The sequence below is a fragment of the Amia ocellicauda genome, chromosome 1, assembly GCF_036373705.1.
Source record: "Amia ocellicauda isolate fAmiCal2 chromosome 1, fAmiCal2.hap1, whole genome shotgun sequence".
NCBI lineage: Eukaryota > Metazoa > Chordata > Actinopteri > Amiiformes > Amiidae > Amia > Amia ocellicauda.
The window spans coordinates 8,549,890-8,574,519 of record NC_089850.1 but is presented as its reverse complement, the minus strand read 5'-3'; the positions used below and the strand labels follow the sequence as shown (position 1 = coordinate 8,574,519).

General features: G+C 37.4%; 1 protein-coding gene and 1 pseudogene across 2 annotated transcripts; one reads left to right on the top strand and one right to left on the bottom strand.

Annotated features, from left to right (window-relative positions):
- Positions 1 to 635: 635 nt before the first annotated feature.
- Positions 636 to 12,878, bottom strand: LOC136732251 (cytochrome P450 2K1-like; annotated as a pseudogene).
- Positions 12,446 to 24,501, top strand: LOC136759289 (required for drug-induced death protein 1). 2 transcript variants are annotated; one of them, XM_066714331.1, is made up of 2 exons: positions 12,446 to 13,194; positions 20,268 to 20,824. In XM_066714331.1, exons 1-2 carry the CDS (start codon positions 12,889 to 12,891, stop codon positions 20,289 to 20,291), a joined length of 330 nt encoding a protein of 109 aa, XP_066570428.1. In that variant the 5' UTR covers positions 12,446 to 12,888; the 3' UTR covers positions 20,292 to 20,824. The 2 variants fall into 2 exon arrangements, with proteins under 2 accessions (XP_066570428.1, XP_066570345.1); XM_066714248.1 differs by lacking the exon at positions 20,268 to 20,824 and adding an exon at positions 22,483 to 24,501 and having other exon boundaries at positions 12,451 to 13,194.
- The last annotated feature ends 129 nt before the right edge of the window (positions 24,502 to 24,630 follow it).

The window sequence follows — 24,630 nt, the reverse complement described above, 5'->3', positions numbered from 1 at the left end:
GTAGATTTGTTTGGTCAGACTTTAAAAAGGTTCCCTGCGGTGAAGTGAAATGGGGATACACTAAGCTAATAAACAGCTCATTTTATAAAGTGACTTGACTACTTTCCTCGTTTAGATTTCATCTTTTCAAACAATTACTTAACCCATGTTAAATTGAAGCAGGAAGTGTTAATTGCATTATTTTCTGAAATTAGTTCCACATTTACCTCGTTAAGCATCCTTATATAAGGAGATACAAAGATAAATATTACAGAATAATTTAGTTACTCCCAATAAGTATCTTAAACTCAATTATACTTAAGATCCTGAACAATTTTGGTTTAAAATCCCAAACTCAAGTAACCCACAAGCAGATACCTAAGTCATGGAAAAACATTTCGTTGACACATACAAAACATTCTACATGCATATCAAACACTTTAAATACTTTAATTAGTCTGAACATTATTATAAAAAAAGCACACCTGAACAAGTTTAAATGCATCCCAACAGTTAAATCACAAATAAGTACATTTTATTATTATTTTTTTAAGCAAAATGTAAAAATGCCATGCTGTTGGCACATTTTATATGTTGTGCAGCCATACCAAAATGCAACAGTATCAGGTTATAAATGTGATTATTGCCAATCAAACTTAACGCTGTACTGCACAAAGACAATGGGGCTGGGGGGCCACAGACAGTGCCCCAACAGAGGACAGATCAAGATCTTTCTCTTCAACACCATTAGGAGGATGGAAAGATAAGCGCTGTAACAGAGATGTGAAGAACAGGAAAAGTTCCATCCGGGCAAGAGACACTCCGACACAAACTCGCCATTCTGCAAAACAACCACAAATGACAGGATGAAAAGTCACAAAAGGCGGACGTTGTGAGCTTGGCAGCTTTAAGCCTTCCTTGTTGGTCATACATTTATTGACATGATCCAATTGACTATATCCACAACGTGACAACTCTGCACTCATTCCAAAACCATTCTGCAGTCAATATGATCCAACAGCAGGTACACATTCAAATCAGTTTTACCTGCCGAGAAGGGCATGAAAGCATCTCTCTTGACAAACTGTCCTTCCGCATCTAGAAAGTGTGAAGGATCAAACTGGTCTGGCTTTTCCCAATAGGCTTTATCACGATGCACAGGCCTTAGCAAAAGTCCCCTGCAAAGGCCAAACAAAAAAAGTGGTTATATACAATTCATTATTTATCTATAAGGCCCAGATATTCAAAATGTTTGCACACTGCACAGAGGGGTATGAGTGTGAAACTGCCATCATGCATAAATGCGCATTTGCCATATTCAAAACCTTGTTTTGCGCGGAACAATCCATTCTGCACCGTAAACAAATTGTATGCATGGCGCAATATTGTGGACGTAGTAGTAATTACCCAATACCCATAACTGTCTATGGTCTTCGTTTCCCCACCTCAGCAGTCATTGTAACATAAGGACAACGCTGATCAATTTGCATCAGTATGTAACTTCATATACAACCAAGAGCTTTCTGCATGTAATACATACACTGCAGGACAATATACATACAAAGAATCAAACAATGCCATTATGTACATAGCTACTGCTGTGTGTCCAATATTAATGCGTCTAGCAGTGCTACTGCAATGGTGTAGATTAGATGTAATTAGTCCATACAGAAAGTCCACAATACATACATACTAGGAATATATTCTAATAGAGCAGATTTAAAACGACTGGCGATTATACAGTTAACACTAGAAGTGTCGACATTTCAAACTACCTACAAAAGCCAAAACCGCTCATTTTAACCGATCATTCTTTAAACATTGTGGTATAATGATAGGCGAACTATTTAATAAAACTAGTACAGATGGAGTAGGGTATTTAAAATGTAATTATGAACAGAAAACATTTAAATGATTGGTATAAATCACAAGGCCTCTTTTTTTTTTTTTTTCTTAAACACGTACACTGCACAGTCAAAACAAATAAAACAAGTGTTTATTTGCGGCATAATCACGGGGTTCACTCAATCCGACTACACTTGTAATGCTACACAATGCGTGTGTTTTTCAAGCACATGAAGGACTGTAGACTGTAGGCGAGGTAGAGATTGCAACTTGAACTTTATTTGCATTTCTGCAGCCAAAACGCCATAGGCATATTTTATACATACATTTAGGAAAAGTCACAAACTGGTATGCACAGCGTATTCAGGAACACACCAATTCAAATTCAAATTTGTGAAACTGACCAGCTCAGCACTTCTAGTGTTAAATGATCTGCTCACAATGGAGGGTTACAAACCGTTAAAGGGAAAACTAGTCTCGCTTTGTATTCAAACTGGATTCTGAAGAAACCAAAAGCCTTTTGTCTTGTTTCCATTTGCAAGTGATGCTTTTCTTACAATGGCACTGTGAGTTTACAGTATCATTTACGGGCAAGATCCATTTGCTGTAGTGATTTAGTTTGTTGATTATAATTTTGTGGTTTCTTTAAATTTCCTTTTTTTTTTTTTTTTTCCCCATTCCCGTTCAGCGTTGTTGTACTGTAATATCAAGGTCTAGTATTTATGAATATTACCATGTGACACAACCACTTAAACACTGTTACACTTATTTTAACAAGTGCCTGATTAATCTACTGATAAAATCAACTAAAATGCATCGATTAACCGATCAAATATTTAAAAAAAGGCAGACAGCCCTAATATATATATACACACCAAGGTCTTGACTGCCCGATTCCATCCCACCCTCCACCACATGGATGGAGAGAGGCCCAAAAGAGGCAGCCTGCTTCTTGGGGCACAGTGGTGGCTCGGAGGAGGGTCCTCCCTGGAGAGCCATTAGGCACTCCTTGGTGCGGACACGGAGGCCACTGAACCTCTTGACCTCCCGTGACCAACGGTGTCCCCCAACTGCAAAGTCCGCAGTGGTCACAGCCTCTCCCGGGTCACCCGAGTTGGCCTATGGTTGCTCGGGATCCTCAACGTGCATGGGTGGGGCTGAAGACCCTGCCCTCATCCCCCATAGCCAGGCACTCCTCCCAACCCACACCAAAGCCTGTGCTGTATTCATTTTTTCTAATGGTTCATCATTCCCCACAACCAATGGGCACTTCGCTAGCCCCCTCCCAAAGGCGAGCCCCTGGCCTCTTAATGTCCTGTGCACATTATCCTGTAGGATTAACAAATGTCCATACGAAGTGGGGTGTATAGTCACAGGTATGATGGCCATTACCGAATATGCGGAGAACGGCATTACAATTGTGTGCTGGGAACTGCACATGTAATTGCCAACGTCATTCTCTCGTATGAACAAATATGTACAAATAGAACACTTATAACATAAATTAATGCAGAAACATGGCACTCACCTCTGTCAAGCACATTGCCTTAATTCATCCACCTGCACAGTCCGATACCTTTAATGCTGTGGCTCCATTATCAGGGCAGACATTAAACATGCACATAGCACAATAGTTTGAATTGCACAAAAGTCCTAATTTGACTGAATATAGTTATATTTGTGTGATATTTGCAGGGCACATTCATCCAATAACGGGGTACTGCTGGCTCAAACTGTGGGAATAACAGTCCACTGTGGATGGGGGCAGGCCGTTTTGCAACGCGCCAACAGATGTGAGGCACAGGAAAGAATGCTGCATTACAGGGTCACAAATATTTTGTGCCATATTTTAATCTATTTTTGTGCCAGATTGTATTCTGCTAGGGAATTATGTGAAATGTGAATATTGGAGCTTTTATGTATTGGTTTGGATGATTGACAGATCAGAATCTTAAGTTAAAAAAAACAAAAAGCCTACCTTAAGTATAAATACAGTTTTCCTATAAATTAATTTCCACTAAGTTGTATAAACGGTTCTGTGCCATCTGCCCTGCTAAAAATATTTCCCTCCTTGACTGATTGAGCCAAGATGACTGCAATAAACGAGACTTAACACATTTCTTAAATCTTATGTATTGATGTACAACTAAATAGTCATTCTTGGTTGATGAAAACTGGCCTAAAACCAGTTATTTTGTAATTTTAAAATGGAGGCTCTGATATTGCCTTAAAATCACTTTTCATGTACGGCATGCTTTTAATAGAATTACTTGCAATACAAAAGATTGTAGAAGGGTCTTCTTTGTATCCTACATGTTTCAGGAAAATGTTTTAGGTTTGTTTGCAAGTCTCAAAACAGGTCAAGAAATAAACCGGTCAGTCTTTAATTTCCAGAAAATGTGACATTTTTATTAAAAACTGTAGAATGCACTGCATTTCAGAGCATCTCTTGACCTTAACCTTACACTAAAGGGGTTATGGAGTTACCTTAAATTTAACTTTCATGTGAAATCACGTATAGTCCTACACAGATTTACCTTAGGAATTGAATATCCCCCGAGCGTAACATCTTTGGTAGTCTCACGAGGGAGGTTCAAGGGAACAATATCTGCAAACCTCTGGGTTTCATGTATCACAGCATCTGAGAATGGCATAAGCTGGCGGTGCTAAATTCTGGGTGTGGCGGCTCCAATTACCCCGTCAATTTCTTCATGCACTTTTTCTGGGAATTAAAGAGAAAGGATTGATTTGCTTTAGACTAATGTACGCCAAGTAAATTATCTTAGAACATCTTTATTTCATTGGAAACATGAATGCCAGGCAATTAATAACAAATGCAGAAATTGTCCCAAGTATCATATCTGTAACCTGACAGATATAAAAAAATATACATACAAGATGTCCGTTAGGTGTACTACATAAACCATTGTGGCACACTCATGACTTGAATATTTCCCCGTAGATATTATTCTTAACGATATGTATGATAATCAGTAACACCTCTGAGGATTATTTGGAAATTTTGATTTCTCTGAAATGTACTAATAGTAGCAATAATGACAGTTTACTGACAGTCAGAGACAGTTTGTCCCCAGTATCATAGCAGTGAAAATATGAAAAACTGATCTGCTCAATTCTTTGACTTTATGAAATTCCAGGTCTAGATTAATGTTTTGAGTATAAAATGTGACCATGTTCTTCTGTGTAACTGAATGGTCCTTTGTCACAGAGCAGTTAACTTGAAACCTTCGCCGTTTACAGCAATTTATCATCAGAATGCAATCGTCCAAGTCAATCTGACTACATTAACCCGGCTGGGAACAAACTGCTTATTTTGTATGTCTGGAAACTTCATCATAAGTAGGAGGGCCCAGGAGAGGGTGCTTGAAGTGGTCTCAGTCCCAGCAACAAATAGGTTGCTAACTGAATTCAACAGATTCCAGTCATGGAAGTGTGAAAGTGGATTGTTCTTTTCCTGAAAAATATCATAGACATTTTCAGCCATTGATAAGAAACAATAAGAAATGTAATTTAACAGGTTACTGTGATACACATACAGTTACCCTTACATGTAACTTAACTAATATCAACTAAGATTTTGGTGGGCTTAATAGGTACACTTACCCTATTACAAAAATGTGTGTGTGTGTGTGTGTGTGTATATATAATAGGCCTATACAGTTAGGTCCATAAATATTTGGACAGTGTAGACTTTCATATTTAATTTGAGGGTTGTTACATCCAAATTGGGTGGATGGTGTAGGAATTACACCCATTTTTATATGTGGTCCACCCAATTTTAGGGCCTCAAAAGAATTTGGACAACCTAACATAATCATGAATTAAATTGTGAGTTTCATGAGCAGTTCCTTCCCTTCTCCATACTCTTCTCTTCCCATCATTCTAGTACAAGTTGATCTTTGTCTCATCTGACCACAACACTTTCACCCAGTTCTCCTCTGAATCATTCAGATGTTCATTGGCAAACTTCAGACGGGCCTGTACATGTGCTTTCTTGAGCAGGGGGACCTTGTGGGAGCTACAGGAAGGAAACTTATTCACCATTTTGAGCTTCAAATGCTTTCACCAGTTATTCCGGTTCCTCAATGATCTTATCCTCGATGGTCCCCTTGCCCATTCCTAGATTTCGTAAGGCTGTCAGTGTAAACCTGCGAATTGTTTTACTGTCCATGACCAAAGATAATGCCTGCAGTTATTGGAGAGGAAAAGAGACATACATTAAGCAGCATGTTCATTATTATAGTATATATACATTATTCTGTATATATATAATTATACACACACACTTCTGATGGAACCAGGTGTGAAATAATTGATTACCATTCTGAAGCAGGGTTTCGCGCAGTCATAATCAGGTGGCCAGAAATCTGTGCCGCTACCCCCTACCCCCATGAAATTAATTTGTCCCATGTACAGAAATACATACTAAACAAAAATAAACACAACATGCAATAATTTCAAACATTTTACATGTACAGTTCATATAAGGAAAATCAACCAATTTAACTAAATGATTAGGTCCTCTCTGATGGATTTCAAATCTCAAGTCTTGAGAAAGTGTGCAATTGGCATGTTTACTGCAGGAATGTCCACCAGAGCTGCAGTCAGGTCCAGATCCTGGTGAGGATGAGGAGCCTCAGATGAGATGAGATGGTTTCAGACATTCTGTGCCGAAATTCTTTGGCTGTTACATGTGGTCTGCGGTTATGAGGCCACTTGAGTCTACTGCCAAATTCTCCTAAACAACGTTGGTGGCGGCTTATGGTAGAGAAATGACCATTCAGTTCTCTGGCAACAGCTCTGGTGGACATTCCTGCAGTCAGCATTCCAATTGCAAGTGTCTTCAAAACTTGAGACACCTGTGGCAAAACTGCACATTTTAGCATGGCCTTTTATTGTCCCCAGCAGGACGTACACCTGTGTCATGCTGTTTAGTCAGCCTCTTGATATGCCACACCTGTCAGGTGGATGGATTATGTTGGCAAAAGATTGTTACATCCCTACTCACTAACAGAGAAATAAGCTTATTGTGCGTATGGAATATTTCAAGTGCCCTACCCAATCGTTGCCCGCTGTATTAATACAGGACTACCCCCCAAGTCTGCACTTAGTCAGCCCCTATGCCCTGGGCGAGCCCCTGTCCTCTTAATGTCCTGCACATATTACTGATGATAATCATTATAATCCTCATACATTTCACAGAAGAAGATATCAAACATGGAAGAATTAGAATAATGCAAATCAGCAGCACGACAACAACAAAAGTGCAGAGAAGCTGCTCAGATTAAAGGCTGAGGGTACCATTTCCTCCGGTAATTCTCTTGAATATTGGGATGTCAGGGTGCTCAGCAAATTCATCCGCATGGGTTACAAGAGCCTCCTTTACAGTCTCATATCCAGAAAGGACCACCATTTTCCTCAGGCCCAGCTGAATACTGAACACCGAGCCATACGTTGCAGATAACTATGGAAAAAAACAAAAAACACGCTTTTAACAGACAGCACTCACTGATGCCATGCTTTATTGCATAACAGCACCAATGTGAACTGCATTATTGGCTGTAATCCAGTAAAATACAGCCATTTAAATTGAAACAGATCCTGTGCTGTGTAAGTGTGATACTACAAATTATATTCAGGCCTTCAATAGATTAATTGGTATCTAAAATACAGTGTACATGTGCATGTTCTTGCTAAATCAATATATATATCTATATTAATTGGTTCATATGCAGTTTGTTTTACCCGTTTTTTTAAATGATATTGTTCTGTACATTTCCATTTATCCTGAGCTGTCTCGTCTCAACAAAGTAAGCAAGAATTCTGGAAGATTAATGTCCCTCTGCCTCAAATTAAAGGTCACTTCCCTCATAACTCTTCACACAACAATCTACTGAATGGTATTGGTGAACAGTCGTCCCCTTCAAAAGGTCTTCATTCTGCGATTTACACATGGGGAATGTGTTAAGGATACACAATCTCCTGTGGCTACAGTATTACAAATATTTACTGAGCAGGCAATCCTTCTCTATAAATTGTTATATGGGTACAACACTCTTAACAGTGTTCAGTTTTTTGGGGGGTGTGTGTGAAAGCTCTCCAATTATACACATTGTTCTCACATGGTAGTAAATTAAATATCTCCCGTGAGTAAAAATGGAAAACAAGTGGCTACAAGACATGATCACTACCTGGATGGGAGAGCAAAAATGATCCACTAGTAAATTAGCTCATCTAGTATAGTTTAATTGAATTGGCTGGGAGAAAAATGCTGAACTCCAAGAACATACATGTTGAATAAAAACAAATTCTAGCAAAGAGATTTTTAAAGACCTCTTTAAACTTACCTCCATCATGGTCTTGAATGGTCGTTTGAGGTCCATAATGTGAATGATCCCTATTATAGGAAGAGCACGGGGACCAGGTGGGAAATTTGTAACCTTGTAATAAGCATTTACAAAGTATAAGAAGAGAGTGAAATTAAGAAGAATGAAAAGGTAGGTGATGTCTGGAAACCAGTTGTCTGGGAACCACATGATCTTGGAACAAGTGTGCAATTAGATGCAAGGAACAATAATCTGATACTTCAGTTGCTCATGTAAGGCAGTTTTCAACAATGATGGTTGTTTGTATGTACACCTGCAATGAGAGAAGAGGGATGGGGGAAAACTTACTTAAACTGAGCGATTGATAAACCACTGACTTCTCAGAAGAGGACTGTCAGTTTATGAATTGAGATTATATTTTCAAGTTAACTTCTTCCTCCTGTAAGGAAAAAAAGCAATCTGAAGTTGGGGAAATTCCACAACAGTTTGTAGTCCTGGGTATTGTTCTGATGCAAAGGTGTAAACACACATGGCTGAGGGCAGGTCTCTGGTATCAATAGCGGAACAAAAGGTTGATGAGGAGACAGTCTGGCTACCCATCTTGTATCAATAGCATATCAAAACCTGTCTAGCATGCTTTTGAGAGGGGTGAGTTAATCACTTTCAAGACAGATATGGGTGAGGGCTCCATTGTCACCTTGTATTGCTAATAGGCAGCTATCATTGGCTTCTCTGGTAGGTGGGGTGTTCACGCAGGAGGTGGAGTTGGACAGGGGTTCAACTCAATAAAGCTAAAAGTATTATCTATGACAACATTTGCAATGTCATATTTACATCATGGTAGTACACTTGATAAGATGCACTGTAATTATGGGATACACAGAGACACTGCATCCCATACACATATGCACAATAAAATACTGTTCAAACTACAGTACTATTAATCAAAAATAAGTATTTCTCTCAACAGAACCATAGAGTAGTAGGACGCTTTCTGAGGACAATGGAAACTTGACTTGTTTTTATAAATACTCATGACCCCATAAGAAAATGATTTTTCAATGTTGTGCTATGAGAGCATATTCATATAATTACTTCTGCTTTTGATGTGGCCACCCCACGCCTATTATTATCAGCATATGATCTTGCTCGTTAGTATAATTGTTCTTTCTGTATATAATATGTACAGATTTCTCACAGACCTAACATGCGAAAAAAAAGTTTGTTAGCATCATACATAGCACAATACCTGCACAAGATGTCGTCACTGTTAACATACCATAATGACGTAATGTTCCATTTCAGTATTCTGGATCGGTGGTTATAACACGTGGTCCATAGGAAAACGATCTTCCCAGGATTCATTGCGTGTGCAGTTTCAAAAACTGAAGCCCAATAATTCAAAAAAATGTTTTGCGACCAAAATGTTCCTCAACTTGTTGAAAAAGATAAAGCTACTGGTTTGATTTGAGATTTGAGAAAGCCTGAAACTGAAAGCCAGTGTAAGCATTTGCATTGTTATAGAGACGCAAAATAAAATTGTTCTCCGCTTCACTAATACGCAGATACAATACTAATACTGATATCAGTTCATGGTAGCTTGATGTAACACGAGAATACAATGTTTGAAAACTAAGGGATCCCTTCAATCCAGCAGTGTCTGCACCTAAAGTGATTGATGTATGTACCTAAATCCAAGTAGGCTATTTTCTATTTCAAACAGATCAATTGACACATTTCACGTGCATATGGAGTATTTAGTTTAAATAATTTATTGTGTTATATTAAAAAAAAAAAAAGTTGGTAAGAAACAGTCACCTGGACTGTGGTCACTAATGTATCTTAAACAGTAAAAGTTGGCAAACAAACAACGTAATCCAAATATTATTATGTGAATAGAGTGGTAAGTGTTCATATACATTATGTGATGTAAGGACATTTTATTAACATTTTATACACATATTTATGGTATGTTTTATAAAGAGAAACACGAAAATAAGTTTAAACCTTCATTTAAATTAATGTTGTGGTACTGGCAGAAACAGAATATGAATGATCGTTGTCTTAAGGAGATTGGACATAAACGTTTTAGGGCTCTTTGTTACAATATAAGTGGTTGGTTGTGGCATTACTGCCACTGGAGTAATTTACATGATCAAGGAACCACGTTTGAGTGATCAGTTCATTTAGATGTACTCTACCATGAACAATACATTCAGTTGAGTCTCTGATTAAGGCTACAAGAAAACAAATGTCTTTAATCCAGACAGTGAAATGCAAACAAGGCCAATCTAACCTCTGCTCTTGGACTTAAAGTGTGAACTGGTCCAACAAGACAGCAAGAGTTATTCAAAATGGTAGCTAGGCCCTGGCATTCCAATATTCAATATGATTAAGCGTTTGTATGTATTGAAATTATAATTGTAACATCATTATTCAATATTATTAATTAGAAAAGGGAGTGTATGTGTATGTTCTTTCTTTGCACAGCATTTTAATAATTGTATGTAATTGGAGGAAATTATATGTATATGCTATGTACATTATCCTCTATATAACACATTCTGTTGGCTTGTTCTCTATATTTCAATCTATTATCAATGACTCATCAAAACGGTCTCATGGACTTTCCATATGTTGAAAAGGAAAACATTTTGAATAAATTATATCTCATGAGAAAATCTGTCCGTTTAGCAAGTATTTTAATGCAGAAACTCCTGATATTCTTGGTGGTTTATTGGCCACTGCCCAGCATTCTGTGGAGATCTGTGTGGGTCTGACTACTGATCCCCAGACAAACACCTGCTCTGGATAGCCAGTAATCACAGGGTCTCCCGAGATGGGAAAGATGGCAAAGATGGAGGTTCTGGACATAAAGGAGAAAAGGGAGAGAGAGGTTTGAAAAGTGGAGTTCATATATTTCAAATTAGAATAAGAAGTGTTCATGTCTGAGATATGAACAGGACTTGTTATAAAATAAACCATTTTTACACTTAAGATTACTGATACATTCCTTAAAGAGCACATTGACACATAACAGAGGGTAAATAAATAATATATCCTGGTATGTTTCATTGTCATTCAGCTTTTCCTTGTATTAGTGAGATTAGAAATTGCTGCCATGTGACGGTCTGCTCTCCTGTCCAGGGTGTACCCTGTCTTGTGACCTGTGCATGCTAGGTTAGGCTCCAGCTCACCATGACCCTGTACTGGAAGAAGAGGATATTGAAATTGGGTGAATGGATGGATAGATTAGAATTTATGTTTGAAATTAGCAATATGCATGAAAATTGTCTTCCATTCAATAATTACCAGTATTAGGTCAGGGCATCATGTTCTCTATTAATATATGCTACTTCAATATACTCCAGTACAAGACTGAGCTACCTTCAGACCCTCATCTCTCCATACATCCCCTCCAAGACCTCTCCGGTCCTCCTGCACCAGAAGATTAACTTTGCCTCCTCTCCATTCACCTTCCTCCAGAGCGCGCTCCTTTTCATCCCTGGCCCCTAAGTGTATGAACAACCTTCCCACTGAGGTCAGGACAGCAGAGTCCCAACCACCTTCCGGCGTTTACTCAATACACATCAGATTGTATCTGTAAATTTGCACTTTATTCCCCTGAGCAGTTTTGGGGGCCATAGGCAAGATTTGATTATGCCCCCACCTCCCTACAAAACATTTTAGTGATGTCCATCTTTTTGCCAGAGACCATTTAGGTATAACTAAAAGACACAGAAATATTTAAATAGTGCACATCACAGAACATTTATTGCACTTTAACATACACTGTATATGTTGAATAAATAGATGTAGTAATAAATACAAATGTAAATAGTGTACTATGCACAATGAAATAATAGCAATAACTAATAAACAGTTTAGGTAAAAATCACCCACACCAAGAATACTCAGTACTGAAAATATTATATTGCACAGTGCATATTCAAAAAACAAAAATAAATAAAAACACAAAATACTATCAAAAATCATAGCTGACAACTGGCAAACTACTGTAGTAGAACTATTAGCTAGGCTAGTAGAAATTGAATTGAAGTAACAATCTGCTTAGATTTTACTTTTTAAAGTGTGTAAGAAAATAGTTGTTTCTTCAATACGTTTTTTTAATATAATTCTATACTTAACTTAAAACCCCTACTGTTTAAAATAATGAAAAGTCTCTGATTTAGGACATTATTAGTTCAATTAAGGGTTCAATTAAGTAATTGAGAGCTCGGTTGGAACTAAAACCAGCAGGGTAGGGGGTCCCCCAGGACCGGTTTGGGAACCACTGGTCTATGTGATAAGGTACAGTTTCTGGCTCACAAAATGCGAACATGAAATACCTTTATGCTCTATCTTCTAGTAATAATTTTGTAAATGAGGCTCCCTGCTAACACCCAGTTGCCACTGGGCTAAAACAATCCTAGGGGAAAACGACACTGTGTGTAAATGAATGCATAGATAATGATTATAATTGGTATTTTGAACTACACTTCGTTTTATAAAACAAAATACCTAAAGGCTCGCCATAAATAGACATTGATAAACTTGTTTACATACACAAGACAAGTAAATCTGCATTCCTTTGAAGTCTGCGCACTTGCTGCGCGCCACTGTGCGAAGGTCGGCTTGCTGTCCACTGCTGCGCCGTGCTTTCAGCCCACGGGCAGAGACCTTCCCTGGGCTCTGAGGAACATACATCAAAACAAATATGAAACAAAACTCATGTCGAGAGGACAAAGCGAAAATAATGGACAATATCGAGGAGCCACCTGATGAAACTCGGCACCACAAAAGAGCGACGCAAAGCAGGCAGCGGCCGAACCGCGCAGAAGAGAAGGTGCAGCGGCAGCAGCAGCGCGACTCGGCCAGCGGACACACGGGCAATGCCAGGCCGGTCCACTTTGCATTGCTCCCCGGTCCGTACGAGCCCCTGGTAGAAGAGGACGATGCGAAAACCACATCTAAACAGGAAAGGAAAGCGAAGAACAAGAAGAAGTACAAGAAATACAGGAAGGTAATTTTTAGTGTGCATAACGCAGAACTCATTGAGGACACAGAATGCGAAACTAAACAATTACGTTTTTGTTGTGAGACTTGTTTAATTGTATGTTGTAAACTTTAACATACATGGGTAGGCATGTGTTGAATAGGTGTTTAATAATACTGAACTTATTAGGAAGTCTTGTTTATGTTTAGCCTATATGTAGACCAATACGTGAATGACTAGATGACAAATGACAATTGTTTGTTCCATAAAGAAAAGTCATTCTGGAATATTTGGAATATTCAGACTTTGCATGTTTTCAATTGATACGATTTAATATTTAAATAAGTCTTTGTTTCGTTAAGTTTTATTATATTTAATGTTATTTCCACTTTCTGCATCGTGGTTCCAGAGTAAACATTGTTTTGTAAGTTCTAAAGTTGATATATTTGATAAGCTCTATAAATGACTGTTGCTCCACTATTTAACTTTGGGAATCCATGTGATATTATATTCACATTGTACACAATTTCAAGGTTAAAGTTTCCATTATATATACTTTTTTTCCCCCCCGTTTATTTCACAAACGTCACACACGCACACACATACGTACACATATAGGGCCTATAGCCTATCATTCCAGGTTTACCGCACAATGTAACAATTGTTACACTGTGTACCAAAACTGTAATCATATTTCCACATAACAACAAATCCTTTCCTTCAATATTAACCACAATATGAGATACATTGCGATATAGCTTTGTGTAACAATGTCTACCATATACAATGTGGAAATATTAACATTCTTTATAGGTATGTTGGTATGCCCTGTAGCTTTGGTTTGGATTTCATGGCTTTATGTCATTCTCCTACATGTATAGTGACACCTTAGTCCACTTAGTGGAAAAAATAAATAACATTTAAGAGCTAGATAAGACTGGATAAGTACAAGTTTTTAGACATTGGGGAAACAGATTCTCTTCATTTTTCTGTCACATTTACAACATGCCCTGTGAATTATTAACAGTTGTAAAATGTGGTGGAGCTAGGCTACATAGATAGCTACAGAAAAAACATTTTACAAGTACTAAGGGTGTCAAATATTAACATCAGTCAGTTTTGCAATAAATCTATTTTAGGATTTTTCTTCTTCAATACTCCAAGTATGTTATTTGATTTTATTACGTCAGCTTGTAATATTGTTAATTTAACAAATTATGGACTTAGCACCCATTGGCATCTCAAGTATATGGCACAAAGAAACTGATAAATAATGCAGTCTGTAGATATTATTTTTAACGAGATAATTAAACTGTGCCTTACAGGTTCAATTAGGTTTTTCTTAAGGCTAATAAACATCAAGTGTCATGGAAAAAAATATGAATAAACTCATTGCTAGTACACATGTATCATCCATAATGATATTTTTGTATCAAAGTTAATTAGAGCCTTGGGGCATATCCTTTGTTTTAATTTAAACTAAACTGTGATTGTGTTTTGGATATGGTTTACATGACAGTTTAATCCTAATCTTTCTGCTAATATAAGCTCCACTAAATGACCTATAAGCTGATGCATATGATGAAAGTCATTAGTCCAATTTTAATGGGACAGTGATAATTTTTTGCTTGTAATTTTATAAAATGATCACAGTTTTTATGTTTTTTTTTTAAGAAGCACACATTTTAGGTTTCCCTTCCCCCAACAGTCACAAATTAGAAACCTCCAGATATTACCCTTTGCCCAGATCTGCATTTAAAACCATTACTTAACCTGGTGAAGTCAACTTTATGAGTAGTGGGGACTAAGCATTAAATACTGTAGCATTTGTAACATCAGCTAAACACAGTGTCTTTAGGGTTTACTGTTGTGTTGTTTACAACTGTGCAGTGTTACTTTTGAGAGTTGATTTAGAAGTAAGCTGAAACTGGGAAAGTGTACATTTACCTTTTATTTAAGGTAGGAATTTAAAAGGGGTTGATGAGGAAACAATACTATCAGCAGCCAGTTCAGAAGACATTTTCCTTCCTATGGAGATTTTATATGACCCTACATTATATCTGCTATATCTGTTCAGTACCACACCTCTACAGGGTGGATCAACACAATTCTGTTCATGAACATGTCCACTAGGTTAGCATATCAGTCTTGGCAGTCACAGAGAAACTTGGCAGCTTCTCTTGACAATGATTGTGTACTTTGGACTAGTTGTAAATAGCTGGGCTTTCCTTGTTCTGTAATATTGACAATATAAATATTTGGTGTGATTTTTTTAGCTTTTGCAAATGTTGTCTTTCAAATGTATCTATATTTGTGCCATCTAACTGTCTTTGTGCCAGACTATGTGATATTGAATTAGAATAGAAATGGTTTCCCCCCAACCCAGTCCCCCCATCAGAATTAAATAATATTGATTTGACTACCAGCAGGGCTGGCCCTGACCAATTTGGTGGCCTAGGAAAGATTTTAGCTAGTGCCCCTTGCATCGCAGCCAATTCCACCACTGATCGTTGTGTTCATACACTCACACAGAGACTGCATAGCTGTATGTCTTTGAGATTTTCTTTATTTTAGAAACAAACAAAAAAAGCCACAAAATAAAAACAGTATTAAAGAAACAAGTGACATAAAACGAATTATGAATAAGTGGATGGTTCGTGCAGCACACTTGAAAGAAAAAGTTTCTCAAAATTATGTTATAGGTTAGTTTATTCCCCAAACACCTGACTAGTCTTTCCAACATTCCCTAATGAATTTAAGGTAAAAGTAACTGACATTAACTCCAGTTTAAATTAGTGAACGTTACTAGTATCGTCCATAGTAAGCTGGCGAGTAGTAACACTGCTCTTATGGTAACTGTGCAATTAGATAAACTATTCATTCATCACATCACATCACCTCTGTCCTTATCCCGTTTTTCGTCCTCTTCTTTTTCTTCCCTGGGCACCAGAGGGCTTTGGTTTTTTTGACATGGTTTGAAGTGGCTACTGATGCTTATTGATCATGTTTCGCGTTCAGTGTCTCTCACTGCTTCAGATAACTGAACTCACCCCCCCACAATCAGGTCAGTCTAACCTATGAGAGCAGGGGGGGGGCGATTGATGCGCCGGGCCAGGGTGATAAGCTCTGTAGTTATGATGTTGTGGGGGCTTTTGCTTTTTTGTAATATTTCAAAATAATAGTATTACAATACTATTAGTAAAAAATAGTAAAAGTTAAAAAAAAAAAATCTTCATTCATTCGGGCGCCCCTATGGATGGACGGCGCCCCTAGCATTTGCCCATTCCGCCTATGCCACAGGCCGGCCCTGACTACCAGATTAATTTTTTTCCTATATGATGTGGTTTCATGTTACTTGTTGCAAATAATCTTAAAACATTTCTGCTTTGAAGGTATTAAATGAGTATTCAAATAAGCATTTTGAAGTTCCATTACACTGACATAAATCAATTTCTAAACTAGAAACATAAGAGTTTACTTAGGAGAGGAGGCCATTCGACCCATCGTGCTCGTTTGGTGTCCATTAATAACTAAGTGATCCAAGGATCCTATCCAGTCTATTTTTAAATGTTCCCAAATTTTCAGCATCTACCACATCACTGGGGAGTTTGTGTCTCCTGTTTTCTGTTTTGAATACCTTGTAGCCCAATTTCCATTTGTGTCCCCGGGTGCGTGTGTCCCTGCTGATCTGGAAAAGCTCCTCTGGTTTGATGTGGTCGATGCCTTTCATGATTTTGAAGACTTGAATCAAGTCCCCACGTAGTCTCCTCTGTTCCAGGGTGAAAAGGTTCAGGTCCTCAGTCTCTCAGTAGGACATTCCCTTCAGACCTGGAATAAGTCTGGTTGCTCTCCTCTGAACTGCCTCTAGAGCAGCAAGGCTCTATAGTATTTCAGATTATTTAAAAAATGATTTAAAACTTCAAATGTCTGTCCTATCTCAAGGTGTCTGTATTTGTAATTAAATAAACCATTCAAAACAAGCCAACAAATAAACACAAACCCCTATCTAATAGGCAGGTAGTGTGACAACTGACTTTTCAAGTAAAGTTTTTTTGTTTTTCCAGCAAAATAAAGCAATTTTAAACCACTGTAAAATACAATCTTTTAAGAAAGCAATACAGAAATAACAGAAAATATCACCAAGATTATAATTCTAACTGTAATGAATTATTCATGTGGTCCAGTAGCATGCAATGGGCCATACATCTCTGAAGTGAGACATGGAAAGGCCTACTCAACACTAAGGACTCCCCTCAAGCAATAACAAAAATGTACAGAATTTAAATTGTGTTCATGATGTCAGTTGGCTGCGTTTTATTCTGAACCTACCAGGAGTGTCTTCACCCTGACCTTCCTTAGTTTACCACCAGATGAAACCTCAGCTTTGTTTCCCCTGGTTTCCTGGTCATCTGTATCTGGTCACTTTTGGTTAATGGATCCTAGTTTCGTAATCAATTAACACACATGTCCTCTATCACCCCAGCTCATCAGTGCTGAGTATATATACAAAAAATACAAATCAGACTGTAATGAAGACCTGTAGGACAGTGAATGTACCAACAAAGAAGTGTTGACCTTGTGTTTTCTCATATGGAAACTCACATATATGTGAGTTTCCATATGAGAAAACACAAGGTCAACACTTCTTTGTTACATATATACATATATATATACATATACATATACGTATATACATATACATATACGTATATATATACACTCACCTAAAGGATTATTAGGAACACCTGTTCAATTTCTCATTAATGCAATTATCTAACCAACCAATCACATGGCAGTTGCTTCAATGCATTTAGGGGTGTGGTCCTGGTCAAGACAATCTCCTGAACTCCAAACTGAATGTCTGAATGGGAAAGAAAGGTGATTTAAGCAATTTTGAGCGTGGCATGGTTGTTGGTGCCAGACGGGCCGGTCTGAGTATTTCACAATCTGCTCAGTTACTGGGATTTTCACGCACAACCATTTCTAGGGTTTACAAAGAATGGTGTGAAAAGGGAAAAACATCCAGTATGCGGCAGTCCTGTGGGCGAAAATGCCTTGTTGATGCTAGAGGTCAGAGGAGAATGGGCCGACTGACTCAAGCTGATAGAAGAGCAACTTTGACTGAAATAACCACTCGTTACAACCGAGGTATGCAGCAAAGCATTTGTGAAGCCACAACACGTACAACCTTGAGGCGGATGGGCTACAACAGCAGAAGACCCCACCGGGTACCACTCATCTCCACTACAAATAGGAAAAAGAGGCTACAATTTGCACAAGCTCACCAAAATTGGACAGTTGAAGACTGGAAAAATGTTGCCTGGTCTGATGAGTCTCGATTTCTGTTGAGACATTCAGATGGTAGAGTCAGAATTTGGCGTAAACAGAATGAGAACATGGATCCATCATGCCTTGTTACCACTGTGCAGGCTGGTGGTGGTGGTGTAATGGTGTGGGGGATGTTTTCTTGGCACACTTTAGGCCCCTTAGTGCCAATTGGGCATCGTTTAAATGCCACGGCCTACCTGAGCATTGTTTCTGACCATGTCCATCCCTTTATGACCACCATGTACCCATCCTCTGATGGCTACTTCCAGCAGGATAATGCACCATGTCACAAAGGTCCAATCATTTCAAATTGGTTTCTTGAACATGACAATGAGTTCACTGTACTAAACTGGCCCCCACAGTCACCAGATCTCAACCCAATAGAGCATCTTTGGGATGTGGTGGAACGGGAGCTTCGTGCCCTGGATGTGCATCCCACAAATCTCCATCAACTGCAAAATGCTATCCTATCAATATGGGCCAACATTTCTAAAGAATGCTTTCAGCACCTTGTTGAATCAATGCCACGTAGAATTAAGGCAGTTCTGAAGGCGAAAGGGGGTCAAACACAGTATTAGTATGGTGTTCCTAATAATCCTTTAGGTGAGTGTATATGTATATATATATATATATATATATATATATATATATATATATATATGTATATACGTATATGTATATATACACATATATATATATATATATATATATATATATATATACACATATACACACATATATACATATATGTATATACGTGTGTGTGTGTGTATATATATATTATATATATATAATATATATATATGTATATATATAAAATATATAATTTGAATAATCATTTTGTGAAGCACTAACTAATATATCCATGACCTCTTGCAATAGTGACAAAAGTGTCATTTTTTTAATGACAGGAAGGGTTACATTTGAGAACTGGTAATACCAAAACATGAATTCTTAGGGATGGACACACAATCTGATTGTTTCTTTGTCATAAATAAACAAACTAAAAACAGTATTGACAGTCAGTGAAGTTCAAAGTCAACCATGATATTGTAAGTGAACAGCAGAATTTCCATAATTTCTTCACTGAGTCATCAGCACTTGAAAAGGATTGTCTATCATGAATAGGGTACATCTCAAAGGGCCATACCAGGGCAGTGACTGGTAATATGGGATCACATGTAACAGTATAAACACATGAAGGCATCGTGTTCATCTTGAAGACCTTCCTCTCTGATGCTCCGTTATACTATTTTTACTACTGTAGATGTGGGAGGCTCCTTTGCTGTCTAATGTAAAACCACATACATTACGGCAAATTGCAACAAATTAAATTAACAGGGCTTTTATTTTTTATTGAATTTGTTTGACCAGTTATCTTAATGCAATGCAGTTCAATGTACAGTTTGGATATAATTAAACTTGAAAGACTGTTGAGGATGCACAAGCAAGACTCCAAAGGAAGGGGTGTGTCAGCCTGTTACAGCTGGACCATTCCTGATCCAGGAAGGAGAACTACGGCACACTGTTACAGAGGGAAGTGGGGTGGGACTGCCATTTCCTAAGTAAGTTATCATAACTATACTATTAGACTTTCATTCTGCCACAGTTTGTATAACTTTGCTTATTTTGTTTAGTGGAAGACATCAAAGGTCTCTTTTAGGACTATTGGAACATGGCCACTGCTATTGTTTCAGATATAATTTAATTAATTTGCTTTATCTAACTGGTCCAATCATAAACAATTACTGTTTTCATGTGTTCCTTTCTAGGACCAGAGGCAGAAGTCTACTTAAATGAAAACTTCAAAGCATGGATCTCTACAACTTAAAGAATAATTACATTTAAATATGAGCGAAGTATATTTTGTATGGAATAAACTGGACATTTGCGGTTTCAGACTGATTTCAGGATTAGTCAAATGTACTGTTTTGTAAATGTAATTTAATTATTGAATTAAGCCAAACAGTAAATAATGGTGGAAAGTTGTTAATGCAGCAAAATAAATATATAACTTTTTCTTGTTAACTGAATCAGTTTCATCATGCGTGCTGTTTTATGACAATGTGAAAATAAAACATTCCCTGAGCATCTAATGTGTCTTGTAATTCTTACTTGGGGACTGTCCATGGCCTCCTGTTTCTTTCCTTGACGTGCATCTGCGGTGTGTGGAATCATGCAGTGAAAACCAGCCATCAGAAAATTATAGATTATATTTAAATAACTTCTGCATTCAGATGCCTTTTACTGGTTACAGTGGGGGCATTGCTTTATGTCATATGTGGGACTCAAACATAGTTCCTCAGAACTTCAATATGAATGCATTACCACTCTCTGAAACAAAATTACAGGTAGGGTTGTAGATGTGATTTTCTCAGATGCAGATTTTTTCACTATAATGCAAATCACAAAATTAATAAAACAAAATCATATACAGCAACAACAACAACAATAACAATAATAATATATTACAGTGGCTCTCACAAGTATTCACCCCCCTTGGACTTTTCCACATTTCATTGTTACAACATGAAATCAGAATGGATTTAATTTAAGTTCTTGCCACTGATCAACACAGAAAATGTCTATAATGTCAAAGTGAAAAACATAATCTGCAAAACTAAAACGTAGCGCTTACCATTGATGCCGAAAAGCTCTATTTTAGCCTCAACAGACCACAGAATCTTCCACCACTTGATCTCAGAGTCTCCAACATGCCTTTTGGCAAACTCTAACCGAGATTTTATGAGTTTTTTTCTCTCCCAAAAAAAACACTTTTGTGAAGCACCTGGGCTATTGTTACAGTCTGCACAGTGTCTCCCAGCTCAGCTGTGGAAGACTGTAACTCCTCTAGAGTCGCCATATGCCTCTTGGTGGCCTCCATGACTAGTGCCCTTCTTACCCAGATACTCAGTTTTTGAGGATGGCCTGATCTAAGTAGACTCACAGTTATGCCATATTCTCTCCATGTCTTAGTAATGGACTTTACTATGCTCTGAGGGATATTCAGTGCCTTGGAAATGTTCTTATATCCTACCCCTGATTGGTGCTTTTTGAAGAACCTTATTCCAGGTTTGCATTGAATGTCCCTTCGTCTTCATGATGTAGTTTTTGTTAGGAATTGTACTAACCAACTGTGGGACCTCCCAGAGACAGGTGTATTTAACCTGACATCATGTGACACACCTTAACTGCACAGAGGTGGACTCCATTCAACTGATTACCTGACTTCTAAAGACAATTGGTTTCACCATAGCTCAATCAGGTGTGTCATAGCAAAGGGGGTAATTACTTATGCATTCAACAATTCTCTGTTTTGTATTTGTAATTAATTTAGAACAATTTGCAGATTATATTTTTCACTTTGACATTATGGACATTTTCTGTGTTGATCAGTGGCAAAAACTTGTGATTAAATTGATTCTGATTTAATGTTGTAACACAATGACATGTATTAAAGTCCAAGGGAGGTGAATACTTTTGAGAGCTACTGTAAGACGCTGGTCATTATTAGAAATAACACCTTCACATTTTCTGTATATGTTCTATGTGATAAGGTATAGTTTCTGCCTCACAAAATGTGAAAACTAAATAGCTTTATTCTCTATAAAGTAATAACTAAACTTCTATTAATAATTTAGCAAAACATCAATAAGTAATGTAATATAGGTGGTTACCCATTTATTTGACCCTACTAATGATATATGTTGAGTATATTGAATATGCACGGCTCAGTGAATTAAACTGATTCTCCAAATAACTTCTGTTTTATTTGCTGTATGTAATTTTATCTTTTATGGATTTTAATCAAAAGTAAATACATTGTTAAGGGGATCTAAACCTGAATATATCAGGACAACAAAGACACTGATATGACATTTGCATTTAAATGTATGGCTCTAGGTGAGATTTCTGGTGACAAACTTTCCAAGTTTTTAAGACTCTTATATTGGTATGATTATGACTGCTTTATTACATCTGTTTCAGAATGTGGGCAAAGCTCTGCGTTTTGGCTGGCGGTGTCTGGTGATTGGGCTTCAAGGCTTCGCAGCTGGCTACACCTCACCTTTGACAGCGGCTACCACTCTGGTCCCAGACCTTCATGGAACAAGGGCTTAGTCTGATTGAGACGATTTCCAGACAGGATTTTGCCTCCCAGGGAACAAACTTTGTTATTCCCACTTGCCTATGTGACCTTCTGATAAGAAGTCACTTGAGACAGAAGGGGTAACTTGCACTGGAGTTCAAATTAAAGCCAATAACAAAGTAGATCTTCACTTTCAGCTTGCATTCAGTATTTAATTGCTTAACTTCAGGGATTAGATACATTTTATTATAGAAGACCTGCATGTCTTTGCCTATATGGCTCTATTCATAATATCATACATAAAGGTGATATTTTTAAAGGAAGTGGAATTTTGTGGAAAAGCAATTTAGGTATAAATGCATGCTAGGGAAAAAAGGAACAAATATGAGAGTGCAATGTATCCCCTAATTATGTTTAATTTTTTTCTTAAAGTATCTGAAATGTTCCTTTTATTACAGCAGTCTTCATAACATTGTAACATTCCGATTGATAGTTATCTTTTAACATACATTGTAAACAATTTTGCAAAGACAAATCATAAACTATTCCCCTATCGAGGCATGCACACACATTTTATACCACTACCTAGCCATGTTTTGGCTGCAGTTTTTATTGTGATGTTATCGTGATACATGTCTTTGTAAAGGGTACTGTTGGGGTACACTACTAATCAATATAATTTGAGGGAGCAAATATTTTCATTCAACTGAGCTTTTAATGACCTATTGTCCTCAATAATTTCCTCAAATGGACCAATGAACACCCCCTGTACAGGTGTTCATGAATTAATTTAAAGAGTTCTATAATAATTATGTGAATGTGAAATCCTGTAAAAGTCTGTATTCACATTTTATTTTCAACAAACTGAGTGTTAGACCTGTGCCTTACCAGAAGTGCAAACAAGTGTTCATTGAAAATACCAGGCATTCTGAAAAATGGGACGTGAGAACTGAATAATCAACCTGGGTGTTCCAGAGGTATTCAGCATATCTCAGAATAATACTGAGAAGCACAGAAGGAAAAAGCAAGTGAGAAAAGGCAAAGAGGCTTGTGAATGAAGGTGACAAGTCAGATCATAATGAAGGTGGTGATAATGAGGCAAGATGAAAGCTAGGGGATGGAATGTATTGTGGATTAAAGAAGGAAAGTAAACAGGAAAGACTCAGCAGGGAATAAAGAAAGCAAAAAAAACACGAAACAGTTAAAGAATGGCCTAGCTTTCAGAACATGATACAAAGGCATTTCAGAGACTCCCACTTGCTAACAGCAAGACTAAAACAAAAACAGCGTCTGTAATGCAAAGTGTTATAAATCTGTTCCTGCAGCACTTAAAGGAGAAGTTCAGTACATGGGCATTTAGCTGTGCAATAATTAGATTAACGGAGCAGAGATATATGCAGAATGAACATTATCAAGGGGATGTTAATAATTACTAATGATTACTCTGAAGAATTCAGAGGCGCACTCCCCTGAGGCTCTGATAAAAATGAATCATTTCATACAACAACATATTTCATAAACAGGTTAAAGTGATGAGCTGGTCACAATACAGCCCTGGAAAAATTAAGAGACCACTTAACATTAATTTCTGAACTTGGATTGGTCTGACAGAGGCAGCTGGGGGGCCACTCCTTGGGTCTCTGATGGACTGCTTGATATATAATGAGTAACACTATTTTAAACATTAGCTATTATTATTATGTTCTAAATTTTATTCACAGATACATGATCAGTATTAATGAACATAATTAGATTTTTTATTCTGTTCATTCAAATCTGAATTGCACATTATTATTATATTATTATTGTGTTCTTTTTAAAAATTGATTGAAATGTAGCTGATGAGTTCTTGTGTAAAATTATTGTTATTTATCATACAAGACAGTATTTTATGGATTCCAATAAAATAATTTATACTGCTCTGTGACTGCTTTCTCTGGTGTGTATAAATGTACAAGTATGTTGCTGTGAATGTTCCATTACATTAATAAAGGGTTTCAGTGGGTACATTAAAAAAAAAATGATAATGATCATTGATAATTGTTCCC

What these genes read in the sequence shown, in the direction of transcription:
- LOC136759289 (XM_066714248.1), top strand. Translation starts at nt 12,889, where the DNA reads ATGAAACAAAACTCATGTCGAGAGGACAAAGCGAAAATAATGGACAAT. An exon ending in AGTACAAGAAATACAGGAAG is followed by an intron (nt 13,195 to 22,482) that starts GTAATTTTTAGT and finishes CATCTGTTTCAG; the next exon opens with AATGTGGGCAAAGCTCTGCG.